Below are 27125 nucleotides of genomic sequence, written 5' to 3'. Positions count from 1 at the left end.
CAAAATATATTACTTTATATTGTTTTACAGACTAGACTTTATATTTCTGTTAAACATATGTTTTCAGCCAGTTCATCATATCCTTTCTTGCTTCTTCAATGTAAGGTTTATCTCGAGGTTTCATATCTTCTGGCTTTAACTCTGCAAAGCCATGAACTTGTCCAGGATAAACTTTAATTCTGTATTCAACTTGACAGTACTGTTTCAGTTTCTTCTCCAGTAAGATGATCTGCAACACAGAGCATCCTTCCATTATTGTGTTGTTTTTAATTTTTGTTTAACTTGTCAATTCTCAGTTTGTCCATTGTTTGGCTTTCTGGAAGATGTGATTAGTATCTTCTTTACTTATCTAACACTCAGGCCAGATTTTTATTAACGAAGCTCTTTTTACAGGCTCTTAACTAATAAAGAAGAAAACTTATCTTTGAAATATGACTCTGTGAAAGATATGGCAATTTCCTCCCATATCCTTAAAAAACCTTAGTGAATTAAGTCTTAGTATCCTTGGGGTTCATTGTACCAAATACAAAGTTTATGTATTATTGTGGGCCAGGATTATATGTAACCTTGGTAGGGGGAGATCCAATATAAGGCCTGAGTGATCAAAGGACTCTACTGAACAATGTGTCAGATAAGAATGAGCTTTTGGGACAATACACGTGAAGTGGATTTCCTGGGAAATATCTCAGGTAAGGTGAATTCAAATTATGCACCTCCGGTTATGCAAAAATCCAGCCTTTGAAGTTACACCCTGAGGAGCAGGCCTTTGTCTGTGGATCACCTGTTACGTAAGGTCAGTATTAAAAGCCCAAGTTGTATAAAGGAAAGACTGAACTATTCATGGTTGTTCTGGCTCTGAATCTGAGACAGTTATGAACTCGTAACCATGGGGAAAACCCAGTTGAACAAGTGATACCTACCAGAGCCAGAGGCTGGAATTGAGGTGATCTCTGGTAAGCTTTTTAGAAGTATGTAGATTCTTTTATTGTTTTTACTATGCTTGCTCTGTAATGCTTTCACCATAAGAATAAATGTGCTTGCTTAGAAAAAGATGTGGTAACTCATAATTGCTGGCAATTACATTGTTCTTAGCATTCAAAGAGAAAACAAAGTGCAGACTCCGTCCTGTTTAGGCAGTCTGGCTTGCTGGGAATATCACAGAGTAGCCAGATATGGTGCAGCTTGACAAACCCCAGTCAAAAGGGAGAAAGACACAGGTCTCTGTGGTGGGAGGGGCTAGCTGCCTTGAGTACAATCCTGTCTAAGACCCTGCTCCTGCTCACGCAATTACAGCTACATTCTATTTTTAGTGCACTAGCTCGATCAGAGCTAACGTGGGTATGTCTCCTCGAGCTTGAAGTGTGAATGTACCCTCAGTTGCACGTGCATGGGCCAGATGTGGAGGGGAATTTCATTTTTAATGTGTAGACCTTTGCAGATGCCTGTGCAGTATTATCTGTGAAGGTGAGCATGTAAGCAGGTAGGACTGTAAAGGAGTCCTGCTTCCTTCTGCACTATACCCAATCCTATGTTAAAACAACATTAAGGTTGCAAAGCCAACCACTCAGAAATTAGAAAATTAAGCCTCGCTTTGCAATCTTAATTCAGCCTCTTTGTGCATATTCATTATGATACAGTCTCCAACTACATTATCACATACTATTTCTCCTACAGGACCCCTGCCTCATTCAGTAAACAGAATGAATTGTGCTCTGGGGCTGAATCAAGGTTGGGTAGCGAAGGAGGCAGTTGTCTCATTTGTTGCAGAATTTGGAAGGTCTGTTAGTTGGAAGGCAGAGAAAGGAGGGTCTCAAAATTGTATGTGTTTGTGTAATTAAAGAATGTATCATAATTCCTGTGCCCAAAGGGTCTGAATTAAGGTTGCATGAGCAACTGTAAAATTTCCGTTACTTTGCAGTCAGAACATTCTTTTCATGTATTTTTTTCAGATGTAAATAGGGAAGTGTATGGAATGAAGCCTAGGTTTGGTGCCTCACCGGAGCACATGCAGTGCAGGACAGAGAGTTCCACTGCTGTGCAGCACATTACAGATGATGGAAGCTTTTAGGGCATTTTTTGTTTTTTTAAGAACCTACGAATTTCTGTTAAAAAAAAAAACTACATTAAATAACCCTTGAAAAATAAAAGCACTTAGAAGAAAAATTAAAGGTAATGTGGCCTGTGCAACCTTAATTGTTCCCTCGTGTGTGTATGCACTACAATGCAGTCTTTATGTAATCACATACTATATTTTCTAAAGAGCCCAAGCCTTATTCAGTTTGCAGGGTGGGTGAAATAGCATTGTGTAGTAAATGAGGCTGGGGAAGAGTACTGAGTCCTTCACCTTGGAAATTGGACAGTATGTAGTGAATGAAGGTTTTGTTCAGTCAGTGCAGGGACAGCCATATCTGAGGCATGGATCCACACGTTTAAATAATGCAAATAAAAATAAATATAGATCAGCTTCTTCCTTAACTTATCCAAACTACCCAGTGAATGAGGCAAGAGTTCTACTGAACAAAAATAATGTAATGATCATGTAATTAAACACTGTGGGTGAAATCCTGGCCCCACTGAAGTCAATACCAACACTTGAATGGATTTCATCCTGTGTCCTAATGCATACGGATAAGGGCACAAAGTTGTTCATCCATGTAAGTGTTTCATTTTACACCTCAAGATTCTCTTAATGCAGTTTTTGTATGGAATTTAGATTTTCCTGATGCATCTATTCCATGCTGTAGGCACATTACATGGATTAAAGAACATTCTTATGAAAAAATGTCAAGTACATCTGAGTAGAATAGAAAAGGAGTACTTGTGGCACCTTAGAGACTAACAAATGTATCAGAGCATAAGCTTTTGTGAGCTACAGCTCACTTCATCTGTAGCTCACGAAAGCTTATGCTCTAATACATTTGTTAATCTCAAAGGTGCCACAAGTACTGCTTTTCTTTTTACAGATACAAACTAACACGGCTGCTACTCTGAAACCTGTCAGTCCTCTCCCACTTATGGATTATTCCTACAGCATAAACTATGGTGTTGTGGTGATGTGCCATCACTGTCACTGCACAGGCAGGGAATTTATGTGCAGACCAGGCTCTTGACTCCTATTTATGTACTTATGGGGCCCTTGTAATTTTAGTATTTTAGTGCCTACCAAGCATTAGTGAATTTACCCTCACAGCACCTTTGTTAGGCAGGGAGGTATTACCCTCATTTTACAGAGGGAACCAAGGCATGGTCACCCATGTCTACACTGGGAAAAAGCATTATATTAGGAAATGTACTAATTAGCCAGTGTGGCCTACTAGATAGAGTACTGGAGTGGGCCTTAGGAGAGCTGGGTTCTATTCCTAGCTCGGCCTTGAGCAAGCGACTTCCTTCCCTGTGCCTCAGTTTCCTCATCTGTGACATGGAGATAAGGATACTGACCTCCTTTGAGATCTATTAATGACAAGCCCTATATAAGAGCTAGGTATTTTAATTATAGCTAATCTTACATCATTCCTTTTTTTAAAAAAACACTATATTTCCTCATCTAGTCAGGGCATAAGGTTTACAGGTATTATAAGTAAAATATGTTCATTACCACTTTTCTAACCTAGTTCAGTTTCCCAGTATACCCAGACTGACTAGGTGACCTGCTCACAGTCACTCAGAGAGTTCTGGGGCAGGGCTGAGAACTGAACCTCTGTCTCCAGTGTCTAAATTCAGTGGCTTAACCCTGTGCCCTCTAAGAGGCAGCACAAATGTCCAAGTGGTTAAAGTGTATGGTTTGTACCCACTGGAGTCTCTTTGTACACATTCAGCCCTTGCTTGCTGTGATACAAAGAGGCTGACCGTTGGCCCCACCATGTTTCTGTTCAGTCCCCCCGAAAGAGAAGCTATACAGTGGCTTCTCTGTAAGCTCAAGGAGAAGCCAAAATATAGCTACTGCTCTGCTCTCCTGTCTCCCCAAGGGTTTCCTAGCAGGCCTACACAGATATCCAGTAGCCAGAATTCTGCCTTATAAGATAAAAGCATGTCAGGAAAAGAGAAATCTGTTTTGAGACAAACACTTACTTGGTCATACGAAATGGTGTGATCTTTTTCCCCAAAAATAAAAAACGTCGGGTTCAGCAAATTATATCTGTCATCAGAATCCCTGATTATTCCTATAATACATTTTGAGAGAGTATTTAAATCATGTGACATCTTTCAAGGTGAGCTGCAAATTTAAATACAAAAGTTCTATTTACTTCAGCAATATTTATTTTTCATTATAAAAATGTTCTGTCACAAATGCTATGTGCACATGTAAATCAGCTTTAAAATCACACAGGGTAAAATATAGTGTAAAAAAACACTCAGAGAACCTCAAGAGGCTCAGCTTTCCTCAAGCCAACCCAGCAAATGAAAGATAGTATATTCATGTACATGGGCCTTGCAAGATATCCTGAATGTCAACAAAGGTGGGTTATTGGGACCAGTGAGGGCAGCAAACTTTAGAGTCAACAGCCCCTTACTCATCCCAAAAATTGGGATGGAGCATAAGGAGAAAGATGATATGTAAGCTAGACAGGATCCAAGTTGGATAGGGATTTAAAAAATCAGCAACTCTTGGCAATGGCTTCCAATTGGGGGTAGTTCAGTCTATGGAATGCCAAGATGTAAGAAGCACCACTAAACAGATAAGAGAAGTTGCATTCTGCAGTCAATGAAAGTTGAGTGGTCCTCAAGACTGATGTTCAGCACATTACAGCAATCTAAACTGGAAGTGGCTAAGGCATGGATAAGTGTGGCTAGGTCCATATCTGAAAGGAAACGCTGTACCTGCCTTGCCAAGCCAAGATGAAAGAAAGCACTCTTGGTTGCTGCTGTACCAGGGAACCAACATGGCTCCCACATTGTGAAACTCCTTAACCATTGGCAGATGTACTCCTCCCATCAGAACAGGCAGCAGAAGTCCTCTCTGCCATCGTCTGTGCCAAGTGTCCAGTCTAACTTCCTGTAATGTTCCTACAAACTAGGCTCCGTTGGGCGTTCAGCACATGAACAACAGACAACTTACCTTTTCTCCTTCTTTCAGACCACTTATATCCCAAATTATTTGCTTGTGCTCTGGGATATCCCAGTATGCATTATGCCATGGCAATGCTGAGAGCAGAGAAACCTGCTGCAGCATAGAGCCAGTCAAGTGGAAATCAGGAAATACTTGTTTCTTAGGGCTAGTCTTCACTACGAGCTTGCTTAATCGGCGCCACTGTGATTGATGCAGAGGTATTGACTTAGTGGGTCAGGTGAAGACGTGATAAGTCGGCGAGAGAGCACTCTGCCATCGACATAGCATAGTGTAGACACCATTTTCAATCAATATAAGTTACATCAACTTAAGTTATGTAATTTACATAACTTAATTATTGTAATTTACATCAATTTACAGTGTTAGTGTAGACAAGGCATTAATATATTTCACAGATTAGCACATGTTTTATTCTGATGAAAAACAAAAGATTCTGGGGGAAAAGATCACAATTTTCCAAGCAGTTATAGCGCTGGTGAGGACATTCAGTGAAAAATGACATTTTCTGTTGTGTGAACATCTTAAATACTGGCTGTCCCTTTAGTTAGTGGAAGCATATAGCACATATTGCTGAAATAAGTAGTCATATTTAAATCTGCAGCTCACCTGTAAATTGAATACTTATAGAATCTATATAAAGCAACATCTAAAATATATACTCTACATAATCAAGTGAGCCTGCTCAAGTTTACATGCAATCTTCACTACCATAGAGGGACACGCCAGTCATTAATTCAGGATTTTTCAGCATCAAGTGATGTACAGCCATTCCACCCCAGGAAAACCCAATGACACCGATCTTCTTTGCACTGCATTGCTCCTTTAGATACTTCAAGACAACATCAGCTTCCCTAAGACATACAAACAAAAGTGAACTAAGAAATCTATAGTAGAATCACCTACCTGAAAATCTAAAAAGAAAACACAAAAGTACATAAAATTGTCCCCTTCTTCTCCTTCTGTCATTTAAAATTATTCCAGCCCCAGATTAGGTACTGCTATTCTTAAATATGGGTTAGCAACTATGGCCCTAATTCCGAAGAGTATCCCTATATTGGACAGCAATTAAGCATGTGCTTAAAGTTAAACATTTTCTTCAGTAGAACTTAAGTAGAGTAAATTAATCATGGGCTGAAGTAATTATCTGAATTGGGAGCTATCGTACCATTTCCAGGAGAACTGACTAAGAATTACTTCATCCAGAAGGGAACTAATAAGAACAAGACATGCAAGCAAATGCAAATGTGCACAAACAGAATTTTACATGATGGATTGTGGGAGCAGAAGAGCTTAGCTTGATTCTGTAAAAATGAAATACTTATTTAGGTAAACAAATTACACGACTATATTATGACCCACCTCATACTTTGTGATGTAGCATAAAATAATTCCAGCCAACCACTTGACAGAGTGTTAAAGAATTATCCAACTAAACATTTTTCCAAAATTAAACTGACAATAACTACTACACAAAAAGGCACATGTACTGCATATGAAGGGTAATGTAACAAATTTGGGAATATATAATATATACCATGGTCAATTCTTTTTTTTAATTTCAGAAGTCTCAACAAGTTTGAAAACATTTTCATTTTATTATTTTTCAGAGGTCTGATTTTTAGTTTTTTAAATTTTAAATGTAATTGCATATACTAAGCTAGATTTTCAAAACTTGGTGCCTAAGCTGATAGGTAAGTGTTTATATATCTGCACCTTGTTTTGGGAAAGAATTCTAAAAGGTAAACGTTCAGCAACTATCTGTTCTGAAAATTCAGTAATATTGTTATACATAGGGATTCTGGGATCTGCGTAGTCGGAAGCTGGGCCGGCAGGAGTAGGGGATAGGCCGGGTGCACTGAGCTACTCCTAAGCGGTTATGGAAGTGCTTAGTGGCCCATCAGTCAATGTCAGAGTAGATGGGTGTCACTCTGGCTTTATTGTCTGTTTCTTGAAGTTTCAGGCTCTCCTGATGGACACTGAAGAACTAACAGTGCCTCCCTGAATTCAGGAACCACTTTGTTGCAAATGTCGGTATGGACTATAGATAACTGTACCTACATTTCATTTGCTGTTTAAAAGTGATAAATTTAATCAGAAGAACTTAGATGTCTTCCTCAAAGTATTTAGAGAAGAGCTGCGGAAAGGACCTGAAAGCTCCCCTCAGAAATCAAGCACTGGCATGCAATGACAAAATACTAATTCACTAGCGTATGTACACACTGTGTAAAGTGAATGTACTGGACGATATGTCAAGGAAGCATCAGATACATGGGATGTATGTTAGACAGGCCTCCCATTGACACACTGAATCAGCATTCAGCTGATCATTTCCTCTGCAGGCATCGATATTTCCCTCCCACAAGAAACATTCTCTTTAATATGTTCTAGGGTAGTCCTGCACATTTTGCTTAGGAGCTGTGCAAGAGAATAAATTCTGTTATCATCAACTGGAGAAGGAAAGTGTCATGTCAGATGGGCAGACAATGGCTGACAGAGAATGGGAGCATTCTACTTGAAGAACTGATTCATGGAAAACTTTGCCTCCTTTCCACATGGAGTTTGGAGAAAGATCAAAGCCAGCCTCAGTACCTATGGATACAGGTGATAGGCGGGGTGAAAGCTGTGGGACACCAGAGGAGTAGTCTGGAGGACATTGGGAAGTGGCTGGTACTCTGCAGAGAGGTTAAGAAGACAGCAGCTGCGTGTGCCAAAGCCAAAGAAAGGAACTGTGGTTGGGGAGAAGGGGAGACAATGGTGCTACAATCCATCCAGCAGGTGGGGATTGCCCGCCACCCACATGAAACAGCTGTCTCCAGGTGAGTATGTTGGGCAGGGTGTTGCATGTTTATATTGCTCACAAGACCACGTTCTCATGATCTTTTCCCACTGCTACTCCTGAAACTCACTGCAGCCAGGAGTGGGGCATTTATCAAAAATGCCCCTCACCAAGTGGCAAGATTTGCAGTTCCTTATGTGAAAGGCAGAGCATTCCCAGGTGTGAATACAACAGTCCATCCCACGGTGAAGCACAAGCCACAGCCCTTACAAGGTTAACAGAGCACAGCAGGCGCCTTGCTTGAATGACACTGTTGGCAGGGCAAGTGGCTGAGGTCTGTATGTCTGTCAGTAATAAAGATTTGTCTCTCCCCACCATTTTCCTTGTGTAAAATACGTAGACCAGAGCAACCCTCCTACGAGAACCCCCTGCTGTGACCCGGGACCTCTCCAGAAGCAAACTCCAGCTACCCTTGAAGAGGACATGGCCATTGCAAAGGAAGAGACAGGAGTCAAGAGAGGAGTGACACCAAGCTGATAACCCTTTACTTCACTACTTACTATGGTGGATCTGAGCATGAGGAGGAAATTACTCCAGTGCACCACCAGGAAACTCCAACTCCAGCCCCATAGCATCCATCCAAACACAGAATTGTATCTCTCCATTTGGCCCCAACCCTGCAGCACATAAACCGTCTGGAAGCACAGCCAGGCAAGGCTCAGCATCTCCTCCCCCTGAGACTGTGCCCACTACAGAACTGCAACCTTTCCCCCCATCCCACTATCCTGAATTTGATGAACTGGAAACTACCATTCCCATCAACTCCCCTCCCATGGCACATGCTCTTCCCCAAGCCCGGCAGGAGGAAGGGGCAGAAATTGTATGGAAAGACTCTGACCCACGAAGAGACTTGGCACTTTTGAGAAGCAGTGGTGGCATGGCGCCAAGAGCAGCAGGGACTCTGGATGCAGGGGGCAAGCCCCAAGAACTGTGTGCGGAGCAGGCTGCAGCAAAAGCTGAGGCACAGGGTACGACTGCCATACGTTGCCGCTTGGAGCAGGTCTGTGCAAGACTTGTGGAGGAGCAGCAGAGACTGGGCAGGGAGCCAGCAGAGAGGGGTCCCAGTGAGACACACCCCTAACAGATCCTGGCCTGGAAATCTGCAAGCCCCTATTTGCTTTGAAGGAGACTGGACTGCAGAGGGCACCCCTGGCCATAGGCCTGAAGGCTGGACTGTCCCCAGAGGCCCAGACAGGAACTGCTTTTGTTTCACTTTCAGCTGTAACTGTTTAAGCCACTGTACCTAGGGCAGGGGTGGGCAAACTTTTTGGCCCAATGGCCACATCTGGGTATGGAAATTGTATGGTGGGCCATGAATGCTCATGAAATTGGGGCTTGGGGTATGGGAGGGGGTGAGGGCTCTGGCTAGGGGTGCAGGCTCTGGGGTGGGGCCAGAAATGAGGAGTTCAGGGTGCGGAAGGGGGGATCCGGGCTGGCGCAGGAGGTTGGAGTGCGGCGGTGGGCTCCAGCTGGGGGTACAGGCTCTGGGGTGAGGCTGGGGATGAGGGGTTGGGGGTGCAGGAGAGTGCTCCGGGCTGGGACCAAGGGGTTCGGAGGGTGGGAGGTGGATCAGGGCTGGGGCAGGGGATTAGGCTGCAGGAGAGGGTCAGGGGTGCAGGCTCCAGGTGACACTTACCTCAAGCAGCTCCCAGAAGCAACAGCATGTCCCTCCTCCAGCTCCTACACGGACGCGCAGCCAGGTGGTTCAGCGAGCTGCCCTGTCTGCAGGCACCGCCCCTACAGCTCCCATTGGCCATGGTTCCCAGCCAATGGGAGCTGCAGGGGCAGCACTTGGGGCAGGGGCAGCATGTGGAGCCCACTGGCTGCCCCTATGTATAGGAGCCAGAGGAGGGATATGTTGCTGCTTCCGGGAGCAGCGCGGAGCCACAGCACGCGTGGAGCGGGGCAAGCTCCCAGCTGGAGCACCGGACCAGGGCAAACCCTGGACGCTGCTTCCCAGCGGGAGCTTGAGGGCCGGATTAAAATGTCTGAAGGGCCAGAGGCGGCCCCCGGGCCTTAGTTTGCCCACCCTGACCCAGAGTATCTGCAACCCTTCCCTTTCTTGCCAGCCCTAGTAAAATACCCCTTCACTTTAGCCAAACATCGGAGTGATTATTGGGACCCACCAGGTCTAACATCTACAGGGTCTAGCAGCTGAAGCCCCTTCAGTGTTTGCCTCAGTCACGGTACACCCGGCGTGCTACTAGTGCCAGAAGTTTGGTGTGCCCTTGTCCTAGGTGGCTGTAGTAATTATGCCACCATCTCCGCAAAGTGGGGGAGCCCAGACTCATATCCTACTTTCAAGAGACACTCGCACACGTCTGGGTGCCCAGCCAGCAGCACACCACAAGGGCATTGGTCAGATAACTGGTAAATTAAAAAATAAGCTCCTTTCATGGCACTTTTCAATATAAACTGAAATCCATGCAATTCCCCTCACTCCTAGTTTTTCCTCCCTTTCTGTAACCCCTCCTCCACATCCTTACACTTTTGCAAAATAAAAAGCACTTTGTGATCACACACTTTTGAAGTAACCCTCCTTCCCCCTCAGTAGGCATCTTTTGCAGTTCCCCCCAGGCAGCCTTGAAGCACTGACCTGGCCCCAAGGAAGAACATGGTGCAGCAGCTCTCCTCTCTTAGTATGCCCAGGGATGGCCTAACTTTTCAACCTTTAACTCCTGTTATGCTCCCTCCCACACAGGCTTTGTCTACTCTGTAATCTGGAGGACTGATTGCAACACCATAGATAGGTAGATCAAAGCAAGCTTGAATAATAATAGCAGTGAAGCCAACATGGATGGGGGCTATTTGAATATGTATCCAGAGTCCTGGGCGGGCAGGGCCAGCTGTTGCAGCCACCCGTGTTGCAGCAGCTTCACTGCTGTTATTACTCAAGCTAGCTTTGATCTAGCTACATCAGAGCTAGCCCATGCAGCTGCCTAAAGGCACATACATTCTCTTTAATTGCTACATTAAATCCATATCTTTATGTTCAGGTGCCCATGAAGCTTTGAAATTTCCAGCATAAATATACATCTTACCTGTCCACTTTTGTGGGATCTCGATCTTTCAACCAGTCACCAAACTCAGCCCAGTGATCAGCGGATGTCCAAGGTTTTTTCCCCAGAAAAAAGTCTGGGCAGATGGCTCTGTATGAAAAATAAAATTGACTCAACTTTTAGGTCCGGGCAAGAGCAACAGGGAAAATCTATGTACACCAAAATATTCATTCGGCCCTTTTTTGCCCCATAATGGTCACCCACATGGTTAGTGTCAGTATCACCTCCTAATCATCATGCTATTCCAGTAGTCAGAAAATTACTTAGCAAGATGTAGTAAGACTGAGCACCTTTCCCAGACCTAAAGAAGAGCTGTGGAAGCTTGAAAGCTTGTCTCTTTCATCAACAGAAATTGGTCCAGTAACAAGTATTACCTCACCCACCTTGTCTCTCTAAAAAAAATACAGTGTTTCTGTAGAAAAATAAACTGATACTATATCACCTTATCTTTAAAAATCAAATCCAAAGGCCAGTGCATTTAAAAGAAATCTTCATTGCTATGCACACTCGCTCTCTCTCGCTCTCATGTTACATCTTTGCTAATGAAAGCTAAAAGAAATATTGTCATGTTGTCTAGGCTCAAAGAAATTTTGTTTTAAAGAGAGGTTGCACAACCTACCATGAATATACATTTCTTGTTAGTATTTCTAATTAAATTTCAGTTTAAAACAGTTTCAGTTTTTTAAATCACCCACACTGCTGGGCACTCAAACACAGCAACCTTTTGTTGGTGCTTCTGTTAGTGCACTGCACCTTGACATTTCTCAGAACTCTGCTTGTGCCGCCATTATGTTCCGAGAATTGTTGCAGCCTGAACTGAGAAAATCTATTTTACACGGGGAGCTGTCAGGAAGGTACCACTTTTTATGTGTCCTTTATTCTTAGATAAGTAATTCAGACTGAAATGACATGATTTCTCCTTGTATATGGAAAACACAATTTGGAAATTGGAATCTGGTGAACCTGAGTGTGTCTCTTTGGGAAGAAATCAGTAAAACAATAATGCTTACACGTATCCCTCAGCTGCCACTAGATCAGCTATGTATCTAATGTCTGGGAATTGCCATCCATATATGTCATGAATCACAATCACAGCTTTGTCCGTGACAGAAGATGGTTTGCAAACATATGCCTTGATGTGCTCCACTTGCTCTTCATGTCCAAAGCCCACATAATCAGTTCTTTTTCCAATATCATATAGGAAAGGTTGAGCATCTAAAGTCATTTGAAAAACTAAAGTAAAGTAGAAATGAAAAAAGATATTAAACTATTAGCATAAAACAAATTAAATACAAGTTGGATTTTCAGAAAATATTACATTGAGTCATTAATGTTATAATGTCAATAACTTTAATATGTCATGTCTCAAAGGGAAAATTAAAATTGAATGGTAATGTTCCAAAGTGAGAAACTTTTCGAATAGGTCTCAACCAATCGTGTTAGTAAACTGAAAATAAAGAAAGGAAGATTAAAAAAAGCAAAGTTAAGAATGACATACACAACTTAAACATTTGGGGTCTGTTTCTGATATCACAGCTTTTTACCCTTATACAATGTCATTAACCACAAAGCAGTTACTCCTGATTTCCTCTGGTGTGAAAGGAGAAATAGACCTATTATAATACGATTTGATGGTGAACCAATAAGAGCCTCACATGAAGAAAATGCTGGAAGTTGTCAGTAATGAGGCATGTGAATTTGGACTGGTTATCTTGTGGTATTCCTACACTTGGTCAAGTTCATGGATAGTAAACTGCAAATCAGGAAGTATATATCCGATAATTAAGGATACGATTTAGTCATGAAGGTCACGGATGCCGTGACTTTAATGAATCTCTGTGACTTCTTTGACTTCAGCCCCTGTGGCGGCAGCAGGGGCTGGAGCTGTCAGTCACCGTGACAGTCAGCCCCCCCTCCTCCTTCCCAGTTTTTTTTACTAATAGTCAGGGACAGGTCACAGGCTTCCATGAATTTTTGTTCGTTACCCATGACCTGTCCATGACTTTTACTAAAGATAATCATGACAAAAGCTTAACCTTAATGATAATCAGTATGGGTAGCAGCAAACATGAACCTTTGTAGTCTTATATCACAAACCCAAACAGTTTCTCTCTAGCTATGGAAATAAATTTGAGATCAACATCAGAGAAACGGTAATTCCAGAATAAAGATGTAGGTGACAATTTTACAGGTGACACTGGTAGCACTGCCTACACTTAAGGTTTTTCCTTTATCAGACCGTGATTTGAGGGTCTTGGCCAGACTTAAACTATCTGGGCTGAATTTTTCCATGCTAAATGTCTGCCTCAGGCCCAATATTGTTCTTGGAAAATTTCAACAAAAAGGGTCCAGCCATTTCTGATAAACAGATTAGGGGGAAATATGTTTTTTTGCCCATGTTAAAATACTTCTGACAACTATTTTACTGAGAAAGTTTAGCATCCTCATGCTTTGGAGCAGGGGTTTGAAATCTGGCAGGGGGTGGCCATTGTGTCACTGATGTGCTTTTTGCCATTCTCACAAAAAACAGCCCACATTTAGTGAGTATCTAAGCCTCTGAAAACTCTTAGTTCACATGTGCTCAGTAGACACTTGTCAGAGTCTGGCAGCTAAATTCTCTGAGGATTCCATCCGCAGGGACTGAGCAGGACTTTCACTGCAATTGCTTCTGGTGCTGGGGGCTACTATGGCTCTGAAACTGAGAGCAGGGAGTCTATCTTTCCTGTGTTTTCAAGGCTACCCCTGCTGGTGCCCAGGCTGTGTGGAGAAGAAGGCTACCTGACTCATGCAGACAAAAAACAGACCGGTGCGGGGGGCGGGGGGAGAGGGACAAGCAGTGGCAGTGAGAGAGTAGATTGGGACAAGGAGTTGGGGGAGAGGGGCCTGGAGACTGAACATAGGAGTTGTTGTGGGAGGGGAAACTGAGACAAGGATCCTTGGGGTGGGGGTAGAGAGTGAGAATGGTGGTAAGCAGGGGAGGAAAACTGAGGATCCAAAGAGGAGCCCAATGTGGGAGACTGGACCAGGCTGTGCAGGAGACTGGAAGGGGACCCCAATGAGTAGGGAAGACTGGGATTTGAATGGGAAGCCCCAAATGGGAGGGTAGAACTGGCTGGGAAAGAAGACATTCTTTAGTTACATGATCACATCCCATTTTTTCCACAGGACCCCTGCCTCATTCAGTGCACAGGAAGAATGCTGCTTCCTGAACAGCTATTCATTATTGTGTTTGCTCTTCACTGTTCAATGCATTACCCCAGAACTTATTTACTGCACATGATTCAAAACAAATCCTGCTCTGAATACAGAATTATTAATTTCCTCATGGGCTTATTTGTGTTGCTTATCACTACAGTAACTGAATGCTTCACAAACTTTTATTTTCTCAACACCTCTGTGAGGTAAGGTGGTATTATTAGCCCCAATGACAAAAGATGCCCCCACCAGTTCTTCAGGGCAGCATTCAACTCAGGGGCGCCATTTAGGGGGGACAAGAGAGGGGGGCTCTGCTCCCCCCCCCAAGGTTTCTTAACTGAAGAGCAGCCCTGAGCCCTGGTCTACACTAGGAGTTGAGGTCGAATTTAGCAGCGTTAAATCGATTTAACCCTGCGCTCGTCCACACGACAAAGCCATTTTTTTGACTTAAAGGGTTCTTAAAATCGATTTCTTTACTCCACCCCCGACAAGGGGATTAGCGCTGAAATCTGCCTTTCCGGGTCAAATTTGGAGTACTGTGGACGCAATTAGATGGTATTGGCCTCCGGGAGCTATCCCAGAGTGCTCCGTTGTGACCACTCTGGACAGCACTTTCAACTCAGATGCACTGGCCAGGTAGACAGGAAAAGGCCCGCGAACTTTTGAATCTCATTTCCTGTTTGGCCAGTGTGGCAAGCTGCAGGTGAGTGCAGAGCTCATCAGCAGAGGTGACCATGATGGAAGTCCCAAAATCGCAAAAGAGCTCCAGCATGGACCAAACGGGAGGTACGGGACCTGATCGCTGTATCGGGAGAGGAATCTGTGCTATCAGAACTCTGTTCCAGTTTTCGAAATGCCAAAACATTTGTCAAAACCTCCTAGGGCATGAAGGACAGAGGCCATAACAGGGACCCGAAGCAATGCTGCGTGAAACTTAAGAAGCTGAGGCAAGCCTACCAGAGAGGCAAACGGCCGCTCCGGGTCTGAGCCCCAAACATGCCGCTTCTATGATGAGCTGCATGCCATTTTAGGGGGTTCAGCCACCACTACCCCAGCCGTGTTGTTTGACTCCTTCAATGGAGATGGAGGCAACACGGAAGCAGGTTTTGGGGATGAGGAAGATGATGATGATGAAGTTGTAGATAGCTCACAGCAAGCAAGCAGAGAAACCAGTTTTCCCGACAGCCAGGAACTGTTTCTCACCCTGGACCTGGAGCCAGTACCCCCCGAACCCACCTAAGGCTGCCTCCCAAACCCGCCAGGTGGAGAAGGGACCTCTGGTGAGTGTTCCTTTTTAAACCGTATACATGGTTTAAAAGCAAGCATGTTTAATGATTAATTTGCCCTTGCATTCGCGGCCATTACAGCTACTGGAAGAGTCTGCTAATGTGTCTGGGGATGGAGAGGAAGTCCTCCAGGGACATCTCCATAAAGCTCTCCTGGATGTACTCCCAAAGCCTTTGCAAAAGGTTTCTGGGGAGGGCAGCCTTATTCCGTCCACCATGGTAGGACACTTTACCACGCCAGGCCAGTACCACATAGTTGGGAATGATTGCAGAACAAAGCATTGCAGCGTATGTTTGCTGGCGTTCACACAACATCTGTTCTTTATCTCTCTGTGTTATCCTCAGGACAGTGATATCATTCATGGTCACCTGGTTGAAATAGGGTGCTTTTTTTAAGGGGACATTCAGAGGTGCCTGTTCCTGCTGGGCTGTTTGCCTGTGGCTGAACAGAAATGTTCCCTGCTGTTAGCCACGTGGTGGGGGGAGGAGGGCAGGGTTAGCCACGCGGTGGGGGGAGGCAAAATGCAACCTTGTAACGAAAGCACATGTGCTATGTGTGTAATGTTAACAGCAAGGTTTACCATGAAAGAGTGTACTCGTTCTTCTATAAAACATGTCTTTTTAAATACCACTGTCCCTTTTTTTCCCTCCACCAGCTGCATGTGTTTCAAGGATCACAGGATCTTCTCCTTCCCAGAGGCTAGTGAAGATTAGAAGGCAAAAAAAACGTACTCGCGATTAAATGTTCTCTGACCTCATGCTGTCCTCTCACACTGACAGAGCACAGACGAATGCATGGAGGCAGACAATGTCAGAATGCAGGAAAGCACAAAATGACTGGGAGGAGAGGTGGCGGGCTGAAGAGAGTAAGTGGCAGGCTGAAGAGAGGGCTGAAGCTGAAAGGTGGCGGCAGCGTGATGAGAGGAGGCAGGATTCAATGCTGAGGCTGCTGGAGGATCAAACCAATATGCTCCAGCATATGGTTGAGCTGCAGAAAAGGCAGCTGGAGCACAGACTGCCACTACAGCCCCTGTGTAACCAACTGCCCTCCTCCCCAAGTTCCATAGCCTCCTCACCCAGACGCCCAAGAACGCGGTGGGGGGGCCTCTAGCCACTCCATCCCAGAGGATTGCCCAAGAAACAGAAGGCTGGCATTCAATAAGTTTTAAAGTTTTAAACTTTTAAAGTGCTGTGTGGCCTTGTCCTTCCCTCCTCCACCACCCTACCCAGTGCTTCCCTCCTCCACCACCTCTCCTGGGCTACCTTGGCAGTTATCCCCCTATTTGTATGATGAATGAATAAAGAATGCATGAATGTGAAGCAACAATGACTTTATTGCCTCTGCAAGTCGTGCTCAAAGGCGGGAGAGGAGAGTGGTTAGCTTACAGGGAAGTAGAGTGAACCAAGGGGTGGGGGGTTTCATCAAGGAGAAACAAACAGAACTTTCACACCGTAGCCTGGCCAGTCATGAAACTGGTTTTCAAAGCTTCTCTGATGCACACGGCGCCCTCCTGTGCTCTTCTAACCATCCTGGTATCTGGCTGCGCTTAACCAGCGGCCAGGCGATTTGCCTTAACCTTCCACCCCACCATAAACGTCTCCCCCTTACTCTCACAGATATTGTGGAGTGCACAGCAAGCAATAATAACAATGGGAATATTGGTTTCGCTGAGGTCTAAGCAAGTCAGTAAACTGCGCCAGCGCGCTTTTAAATGTCCAAAGGCACATTCTACCACCATTCTCCACTTCCTCAGCCTGTAGTTGAACAGCTGTCACTACTGTCCAGGCTGCCTGTGTATGGCTTCATGAGCCATGGCATTAAGGGGTAGGCTGGGTCCCCAAGGATAACTATAGGCATTTCAACATCCCCAGTGGTTATTTTCTGGTCTGGGAAGAAAGTCCCTTCCTGCAGCTTTTGAAAGAGACCAAAGTTCCTGAAGATGCAAGCGTCATGTACCTTTCCCGGCCATCCCACGTTGATGTTGGTGAAATGTCCCTTGTGATCCACCAGTGCTTGTAGCACTATTGAAAAGTACCCCTCGCGGTTTATGTACTTGCCAGCTCGGTGCTCCGATGCCAAGATAGGGATATGGGTTCCGTCTATCGCCCCACCACAGTTAGGGAATCCCATTGCAGCAAAGCCATCCACTATAACCTGCACATTTCCCAGGATCACTACCCTTGATATCATCAGATCTTTGATTGCGTTGCCTACTTGCATCACAGCAGCCCCAACAGTAGATTTGCCCACTCCAAATTGATTCCCAATTGACCGGTAGCTGTCTGGCGTTGCAAGCTTCCACAGGGCTATTGCCACTCGCCTCTCAACTGTGAGGGCTGCTCACATCTTGGTATTCTTGCACCTCAGGGCAGGGGAAAGCAAGTCACAAAGTTTCATGAAAGTGCCCTTACACATGTGAAAGTTTCGCAGCCACTGAGAATCGTCCCAGACCTGCAACACTATGTGGTCCCACCAGTCTGTGCTTGTTTCCCGGGCTCAGAATCGGCGTTCCACTGCATGAATCTGCCCCATTAGCACCATGATGCCCACATTGCCAGGGCCCGTGCTTTGAGAGAAGTCTGTGTCCATGTCCTCATCACTCTCGTCACCGCGCTGATGTCGCCTACTCACCTGGTTTCGCTTTGCCAGGTTCTGGTGCTGCATATACTGCTGGATAATGCGTGTGGTGTTTAATGTGCTCCTAATTGCCAAAGTGATCTGAGCAGCCTCTATGCTTGCCATGGTATGGCGTCTGCACAGAAAAAAGGTGCAGAATGATTGTCTGCCGTTGCTCTGACGGAGGGAGGGGCGACTGACGACATGGCTTACAGGGTTGGCTTACAGGGAATTAAAATCTACAAAGGAGGTGGCTTTACATCAAGGAGAAACAAAAACAACTGTCACACAGAATGGCCCCGTCAACGATTGAACTCAAAACCCTGGGTTTAGCAGGTCAATGCGCAACCCAATGCCCAAACCACTGAGCTATCTGTCCTCGTGGTATTTCAGGCAGGACTGAATCTTCATTAAACTTTTCAAGGTGCCCCTGACAGACCTCACCGAAACGATTGTCGGCTGTTGATTTCACAGAGGGAGGGAGGAAAGGGGGAGCAAATGAATACAAAAAAAATCTGGTCTATTTCTTGTTTTGATCCACTCCATCTATCTTTTACATCTTTGGCTGGCAGAAGAGAGTGCAATAGGACTGCTAGCCATCCTCATCTCCTGCCTGCTCGGCAGAAGATGGTGCAATAGGACTGCTAGCCATCTTCATCTCCTGGCTGCTCGCCAGAAGACAGTGCAATAGGACTGCCGGCAGGACTAAAGAGAATGACCTGGTTGAGTCACTCCTATTTCAGTCCCTGCGCCCAGGAGCACCTCGGACATGATGACGATGGTTATCAGGCCTATTGCACCATCTGCTGCCACAAGGCAATGAGCTGCTGCTGTGTAGCAATGCAGTACCACGTCTGCCAGCACCCAGGAGATGTAGGTTGACAGTGAGCTGAGCGGGCTCCATGCTTGCTGTGGTATGGCGTCTGCACAGGTAACTCAGGAAAAAAGGCGCGAAATGATTGTCTGCCGTTGCTTTCACGGAGGGAGAGAGGGCCTGATGACATGTACCCAGAACCACCCGCGACAATGTTTTTGCCCCATTAGGCATTGGGATCTCAACCCAGAATTCCAATGGGTGGCGGAGACTGCGGGAACTGTGGGAGAGCTACCCACAGTGCAACGCTCCAGAAGTCGACGCTAGCCTCAGTACTGTGGAAGCACTCCGCCGAGTTAATGCACTTAATGAACTTAGAGCATTTTGTGTGGGGACACACACAATCGACTATATAAAAACGATTTCTAAAAAACCAACTTCTATAAATTCGACCTAATTTCGTAGAGTAGACATACCCTGAGTGTGGAATATGAGGTCTGCAGAGGAGAGGTGCTGCTCCCAGCTTGTGCCCCTAGGGCAGGGGGTCAGTATTTTGTTTACAAAGAGAGGCAGCATGATTAAGATAAGACAGGGCTGGTAGTTAAATTAAGGATCTTATGAAATGAAAGTCCTTAGATGAGCCTGTAAAACAGGAATTCCTCTGAGGGGCAGGTGTGCGTGTGTTGAAGAGAGAATGCATGGGACTCAGGAGAAATACAGCCTGAGCCAAGGCCTCTGAGCCAAGTTTACATGGGTATCATAGGCGTGCACACAGGGTGTGCCGGGTGTGCCCAGGCACACCCTAATGCAGGGCACAGCTCTGGGGGGGGCTGCGTGCTCCCACAGGGCAGCATGTCTGGCTCTGCGCTGAGCCAAACGCTGCTAGGAGCCTCATGGGGTTGGATAAAGGGCGGGAGCAGTCCGGGGACAGGGAGCAGGGTGGGTTGGATACATAGGCGGCGAGATGGGCCGTGGTGCGCATGCTCCACTGTTCGGCAATGTGGGGCGTGCAGCGCTCTCACCTCAGGGGCAGCTCCCCCCTCCCCGGCGTCCCTGCGCACGCTGCCTCCCAGAGCTGACCCGGTTCCCAGCCCATTGGCAAGCACTTCCCAGAACCCAACAGGACTACTCCAAGCAACAGTCCCCTGCCCACCCCCAACCCCCTCACCTCCCACCCCAGGCCAACATCTCATCACAGAACACTGGCCTATAGGGGATACAGGCCAGGGCACAAAACTCACATCAGAGAGAGAAGCTGCCACCAATTAGGAAAAAACAACAATCCCCACAGGTTGCTAGATAGGGGGGCACTTCAAGGGTTCTCCTGCCTGTTACAAGTTCTGCTGCTGCTACCCCTGAGTGCTCTTGGTGTCTACTGGTCACTGTACAGTTTGGATCATTAGCACAGAATGCTGTAGTATTTTTTTAATGTAAGGCAAAGGTGAAAAATACTTGTGCTGCAGGCTAGATCAGGCCTGCTGGACTCATTTGTGGCCCACCTAGCACGATCAAATTCTGAAGAACCTGAACTTTCATTAGAAATAAAATAAATTTCCAGTCATAGCGGTTGTGACAAAATCCTAGAAGTGTAATGGATGCAGTAATGCATGCCTAAAACAATGCCAGCCTGAAACAATGACTCAGAGGGGTGCACCCTCTCCAAACCCTCATTAGTCTCATTAAAATGTTGCCGCTAAAGCCTAATTACGACACTTTAAGTGACAGCATTGACTATTTCCTTGCTAATCATTTTAGTGGTTAGGATTTGGAAGGGAATGGGAATTCATAGGAATTTAAGGTCAGAAATCAGATTATTGTGATCATCTAGTCTGACCTCTTGCGAAGTACGGGCCATAGAATACTGCCAGTAATTCCAAGCCCAGTAACTTGAGGCTGGACTGCAATATTTCTCTTAGAAAGACATCCAATCTTCATTTAAAGACTTCAAGTGATGTGTAATCACTACATCCCTTGGTGAATTGTTCCAATGTTTAATTCAGAGTGAAGCTCCTTGTCAGGGGAGAAAGGAGAATTGCTGTCAGGAAGGAAGTGAAGAGGGAGCAACAGAGAAGATCATCAGAGAGTTCAAGTCAGGAAAAGAAGAGAAACAATGGGCAGAAAAAGCTGTGTTCCTAAAGTTGAGTATAATTTCCCAATGGTGATGGTGGTTATGACAATAGGGTATTGTTGTGATAACCTGACCTACAAATTCACCCTAATTGTGAGCTGAACTGTGAAAAGTGAGTGAAAATTCTTGAAGTGTCACAATAACCTACAACAATAAATGCTGATTGGAAAAGGTGCAAAAGAGAGACAGAAAAACTGAATTAATACAAACACACAGGCCTACTTATATAATTATCTATACTGGAAAGCAAGGACTCTGAAAAAGATTTTGGGGTTGTGGTTCATAATCAGCTGCCAGTGTGACGCTGTGGTCAAAAAAGCTAATGTAATCGTGACATGCATAAACGGGAATCTCAAGTAGGAGTAGAGAGGTTATTTAACCTCTGTTTTTCACACTGGTGTGACCAGTGATGGAATTCTGTGTCCATGTCTGTTGTCCACAATTCAAGAAGGATGTTGATAAGTTGGAGAGGATTCAAAGAAGAGCCACGAGAATGATTAAAGGATAGAAGACATGCATTACAGTGATAGACTCAAGGAGCTCAATTTCTGTACCTTAACAAAGGGAAGGTTAAGGGGTGATTTAATTACAGTCTATAAGTATCTACATGAGAAACAAATATTTAATAATTGGCTTCAAGGGCATCGAAGCCTTCCCAAAAGTGACTGGCCCCCAAACCCACTGACGTTCCATTCCCCCCCCTCTTCTTCCCCCAGAGGCCCCACCCCCAGCCAAGCCAGAAGCCAGAATGGGGCCAGGGAGCGCCCCACCGCCTGGGGTGAGTGAAAGCAGCCCCCTGCCCGTGTTCCTGCCCCCCAACCCCATATCCAGAGCAGGTGGAGGGACCCAGGCTTCCCATAGCTGTCTGGCCTTGGTAAGAGCTGCACGGGCAGCTGTGGGGAGCCACCATGAACCCTCCACCTGCCCATGGGGCTGGGTGCTGCTCTCCTTAGGTCCCCCCGCACATGTCCCCACCCCCCCACCCCCAGAGTCCCCACTCAGGGCATGTGGAGGATCCGCAGCTCCCCACAGCTGCCCACATGGCCGGAGCAGGTCAGGGATAGCCACATGGGCATCTGTGGGGGGCCGGTGCGGAATTGCACACAGGCCGGAGGCTGCTCTCCGCCCCCCACACCACGGGCAGGTGGAGGGTCCACACGGTTCCCACAACTGCCCGGGTTCCCTGGCCAGGCGGGCTCCACCAGTTGCTGGCCTGGCCAGGGGGTGGGGCCTCAGGGAGAAAAGAAGGGGAAGGGGGCAGGGTCCGCCATGGGGAAAAGTGGACAGGCCAGGTCCGTCCGGTTTCAAAAAGTGGGAGGGCTGTGGCCCCTTGGTCCCAGTGTTCCGGCACCCCGATGGGCTTTAAGTCTAGCAGACAAAGGTATAGCACATCCAACGGCTAGAAGCTGAAGCAAGACTAGTTCAGATGGAAATAAAGGTGTAAATTTTTAATGGTGAGAGTAATTAACCATTGGAACAATTTACCAAGAGTCTTGGTAGATTCTCCATCACTGACAATTTTTTGATCAAGGTTGGCTGTTGTTCTAAAAGCTATGCTCTAGAAATTATTTTGGGAGAGTTCTATGGCCTGTGTTATCTGGGAGGTCAGACTGGATGATCACAATGGGCCCTTGTGGCCTTGTAATCGATGAATCTATAATTCAAGGACTGTGTTAAGATCATGCCTGGTAAACAAGTGAAGTGTGAGACCAGAAATCAGTGAACCAAAATTGATGTGTCAGAAATTAGGCCTAACTGGTGGATACAATCATGAAGGGATGGGCTATTCCACCCATCACTCCCTTTTTGGGGTTCTGAAAAAAATGACTTGTGCAGGGGAGGAAGCTGGCTACCATGGCACTAGCTGGCTGAGGCTATGTCTACTCTGTGAAGTAGGGGTGTGATTTCCCTGTTCATATACACATACTTGTGCTAGCTCTCATCCAGCTACTGCAAGCATAAGTAGCTATGTGGCCATGGCAGCCCAGGTAGTGGTAATAGAGGCATGGCTGAGCCATGTTGAGTACAAACCCCCCTGAAAACGGTATGGGTACATACTTGGCATGGCTCAGCTGATACCAGTCAGCTCTGTATTCTTGAGGAACCAGGGCACAGTATACAGCCTGTCTGACTCATGAAACACACACACACACACAGCCTCTGCTTGAACCAAAACCGATCAGAAGAAAGACTTCAGAAAGCAATGAAAAGGCAGCGGGAGACACACCTAAACCCCTCCTGACAAGGGTGACAAGATTAAGGCAACTCCCCTAGCCTCATCTGCATCAAAGATGGGACAGTGAGGCATCTCCATTAGCATACAGGAGAACAGAGATTCCAAGGCAAGAACCGCACAGAACTCTGGGACCAGAAAAGCAGGGAAGCACTGCATGATGGGGGATCTCTGCTCCGGATGTTAATAAACCCACGCCTGCTCACACCCAACTCAGCAGTTATCAGACCAATTCTAGTAATGAATCCTTGATTGATATCCAAAATAGTGAAGCTGCCTAATTGCACTCTGAGCTCCCTTGAAGGAACACCACCCAGAAATGATCAGTTCCTATTGTCTAGCCGAAAGAAAACCCTTGAGTCATCAGTTTACCCATAAACAAATCTAGTGTTCTCCCTTGAACCATTGTTGTTTCCCTACAAAAGACCCCTACCCATGCTCAAGTAAGTGTTCTGATGCCTAAATTCAAACTCTGCATCAGTTCCATCGGGACTTCATCTTCTCCTGACTGATCGTGCTGGGGGCTCTGCCTGTCTCCAGCACTCAGGACCCTGGGCTACCACCATCACCTGGGAACCCCGACCAGCTCAAGCTTCATGGAGTGGTGAGACCCCAGCTCTCTCTCTCTCTCTCTGTTTTCTTTTCTACCTCAGATATAACTTTTTAACCCTGACTTCTTTGATCAGTTTTTGTAATCTTTAATAATGTAATTGTTATGTCTGTTTAGGCTCTCCTTGTGTGGTTATCACTATTATTCAATCAATAAGTTTTAGGATTAAGCTGGTTGCTTCCCTCCCTCTCTCTCTGAACTTCACTCTTTTGTGTTTCTGGCTTCCCCATTTACTCTGCAGCAACCCTGCTCGTACCTAAGCTAAAGATCCCTGTAGCGCCCAAAAATCCTGAGGGGTTTGCTCCTCACGTGGGTTACTACCAGAACTGCTGTAACATGAAAGTGGGCATAGGGAGGTGCTGAACCTGTGAAATATGAGGGTGGCAGCTTGGAAGTGCTGCTCGACCCAGCCTGCTCAGGTGCACTCTTTTCTGGTCTGGTACTTGTGGCATACGAGGGTGGCAGCTTGGAAATACTGCTTGACCCAGCCCACTGAGTCCAGGGACATATAAGGGGTCATCTTGAGAGTGCTGACTGACCTGGTCCTCTCAGACTTGCTCTGTTAGTCTGTGTGTGTGTTCATCTGATGCTAGGGCTGGAAGAACCCAGCCCCGGGGAACCGTAGGTCCTGCAGGACAGCTCCATTGGGAGGGGACTTGCAGCATGGAGAAGTAGAGCGCCGTACGAGAATACAAGTGACACAAGCAGTACATTGACAGAAGTACAGAATACACCCCCTCAGAAGAGTAACCCTAATAAATGAGAGTACCCCACAGTAACGGGCAAAGCTGGTAACACTGCCATGCCGCCGCTGCTGCTACCCATACTACTGCAGCTACACTTCTATTTATACGGACACTAGTTCTCTCCAAGCCACCACAAATATGTGTACCTGAGCAGGGGACTCATACCACTACCTTATAGCACAGACAGCCTAAGAAATGGAATTGGATTTAGCAACAGCAACAACAACTAACTTCTTCTCTTTTCCCCAAAAAGGACAGCTATTACCATCTAGGAGACGGGCAAACAAAGGCTTTTTTCCTACTAAAGACTCTCTCCAGCTAAAGGTAAGGGAAACAGGGATGTTGGTAAAATGAAAGTCTTATTGAATACTTTACATTTCAAATACTTTAACTGTTTTTCTCCTTTTCTGTATCTTTAATAAAAGGCTAAAAGAATTTTTAATGCCATCCTTGCCATAGTACTAAGCTGGCTGAGATCTCTGTATACCAAATCCCAGACCTTCTTTAACACTATTTAATGTTGGACAGTGACAGAGTCATGTTAACCTCTTTGATTCACTGGGCCCATATATTTCATCTAAATTAATGCAATAGTGCTGAAGAACTATGAAATTATGATTTAAAAAATCTAGACATTTCACTATTCAATAAAGCCACATTTTACCCTTGATCTATGTGCAAACCCAGCCATTGACGTCAGTGGGAAATCTGTTGTGGGCTAGGAGAGTATATAGACATAAATTTACACCAGCCTACAGAGCATAATTCAAAATGAAACTCAGCCCTTTCCCCAGAATGAGTCAAACACCCTTTGAAGGGCTGTCTCTATTACTCTGGATCACCTGTTCAACTCTCACTGCTTACAGAAAGAGAAGTAAAAATCTTATTTTACAGTGGTGATTTTTGTGCAGTATTTTGGTCATTTTCAAGAAGACATTTCCACCCTCTCAATGGTTTTAAATATGCCCCCCACCCCACACCCCCATTAGACCTGTCCTGCGGTTGGAGCAGCTGCTGCGTTTCTCTGCTCAACACATTCTTAGTAGAAGGATTTGCTGTGTAAATACCTGCAGTTCGATCCCAAAGAGTAGATCACTCCCTTCTTCTCTTAAGCTACAAACCTGCTTGATGTGTCCAAATAAAACAAATAAAAATTGGCTCTGCTGCCAATGCGTTGTTGCTGCTGCTATTTCTAGCACACTGCAGCTCTCCTGTGAAATTTGGAGTTAGAAGGAGGAAGAACCCAGCACCCTAGTAACCCAGACATGAAGAGGGAGGAGCACCTTCATGGAGCAAGGCGGGGCTGTCTGGATTCCTATTAATTTATCTCTCACACTGCCTTTAATTTTTTTTTTTAAGACAGGTTGGAGTCTGCTAAACTACATGTAGTGAACATTCCCCTTCCTATATTGTCTCCACTTTTCCTACCTTCTCTTGCAGTTGCTAGATGCTAAAAACTACCATTCCTAACAAAACAGAATGGAGAAGTAGGAGGAGAACTGCAACATGCTGGAGCTTTTCAATATAATCAGAACTGCAGTCTAAAAAAGATTGCCGTGCTGTCATGTGAGGCTCAGGAGTTCCTTTTGGGCTATAATTGGGCATTGACACCTTTTGTTATGGTCTGTGTATGTGCATTTTGTTTTGTACCTGATAAACAATGTTTTTAATGTGACTTCTGCTGTTCTAAGAAATTCACGGTGTAAAAAGTCACTGTGGTCTCCCTGGCACACTCGTAAAACACACTGTAGCCACACACACAAAAGCATTCCACACAGTTTCACTGTTCTCTAAATAAACTTTTGATTAGACTTGCTTTCAGCAAGGCTAAATACCAGTTCAGTCAGAAACATTCAGTCAGAAATTGTGCATTTTATCCTTTGATCTCAACACCATCAAGTTTGCATTCAGTCTGACCTTCTCTGGCAAGGAGCTCTACATTTGGGGTCATGCTGCCAAGGGATTCCCACTGTCTGACACTCAGAAGTTGAATCTATTCAGCTGGAATGGAGTGGTCTATGAGAACCATAGTGCTGATACAATATGCGGAGTTCTAGCTGCCAGATCTGTTTTTTTCAAGGCACTTGGCAAAGTCCACCTCTTTCCCCAGGCTTCTGGGGAGAGAGGAAAGCTGAGGGCTGGGATGAGTGCAATGGATTCATTTGTTCAGACACGCTCTGGTGACAGGCTCTCCTCCACCTGAGATGTAGTGCTGTTCACCCTTTCTCTTCTTGAAGGTCCACAGTGATACATTGTGTTTCATGTAGTTCCCCACAAATGAGGTACCATGGGTGTGGTTTTCCAAAAGGAAGTACGCTTGGGTGTGTGGAGAACAAAGGGTGCCAGTTTCATGTTACACTATCCGTTGATACATCAGATAAGATGCACAGGTAGTTCCACTGTCAGTGGAAAAATACTCCCACACACCCATGATTTTGGCCTCTGCCGTTTACCAGGTATTGTACTCTACAGGTGCTGGTTGCCTTTGGAGACAGCATCACAGAAATTTCCAGAAATTGTGATAATATTTATG

The 27125-nt window shown here is 45.5% G+C and overlaps 1 protein-coding gene across 1 annotated transcript; it reads right to left on the bottom strand.

The window, feature by feature from the left end:
* Positions 1-49: 49 nt before the first annotated feature.
* On the bottom strand, positions 50-25737 carry LOC141981557 (carboxymethylenebutenolidase homolog). Its single transcript, XM_074943199.1, has 6 exons — positions 25660-25737; positions 11974-12196; positions 10946-11053; positions 5777-5919; positions 4069-4160; positions 50-229 (listed from the first exon to the last, which is right to left on the bottom strand). The coding sequence occupies exons 2-6, from the start codon at positions 12186-12188 to the stop codon at positions 50-52; spliced, it is 738 nt and encodes a 245-aa protein (XP_074799300.1). The 5' UTR covers positions 12189-12196; positions 25660-25737.
* Between the last annotated feature and the right edge of the window lie 1388 nt (positions 25738-27125).

This window comes from Natator depressus, chromosome 2 (assembly GCF_965152275.1).
Source record: "Natator depressus isolate rNatDep1 chromosome 2, rNatDep2.hap1, whole genome shotgun sequence".
NCBI lineage: Eukaryota > Metazoa > Chordata > Testudines > Cheloniidae > Natator > Natator depressus.
The sequence above is the reverse complement of the archived record's forward strand: the minus strand, read 5'-3'. Positions and strand labels throughout refer to the sequence as shown.

Coding starts and splice junctions, on each gene's coding strand:
- LOC141981557 (XM_074943199.1), bottom strand. CDS start 12,188: ATGACTTTAGATGCTCAACCTTTCCTATATGATATTGGAAAAAGAACT. Junction 11,054..11,973: donor GTGGCAGCTGAGGGATACGT/GTAAGCATTATT, acceptor TTTTTCATACAG/AGCCATCTGCCCAGACTTTT. Junction 230..4,068: donor ACACCATTTCGTATGACCAA/GTAAGTGTTTGT, acceptor TCTGTGTTGCAG/ATCATCTTACTGGAGAAGAA.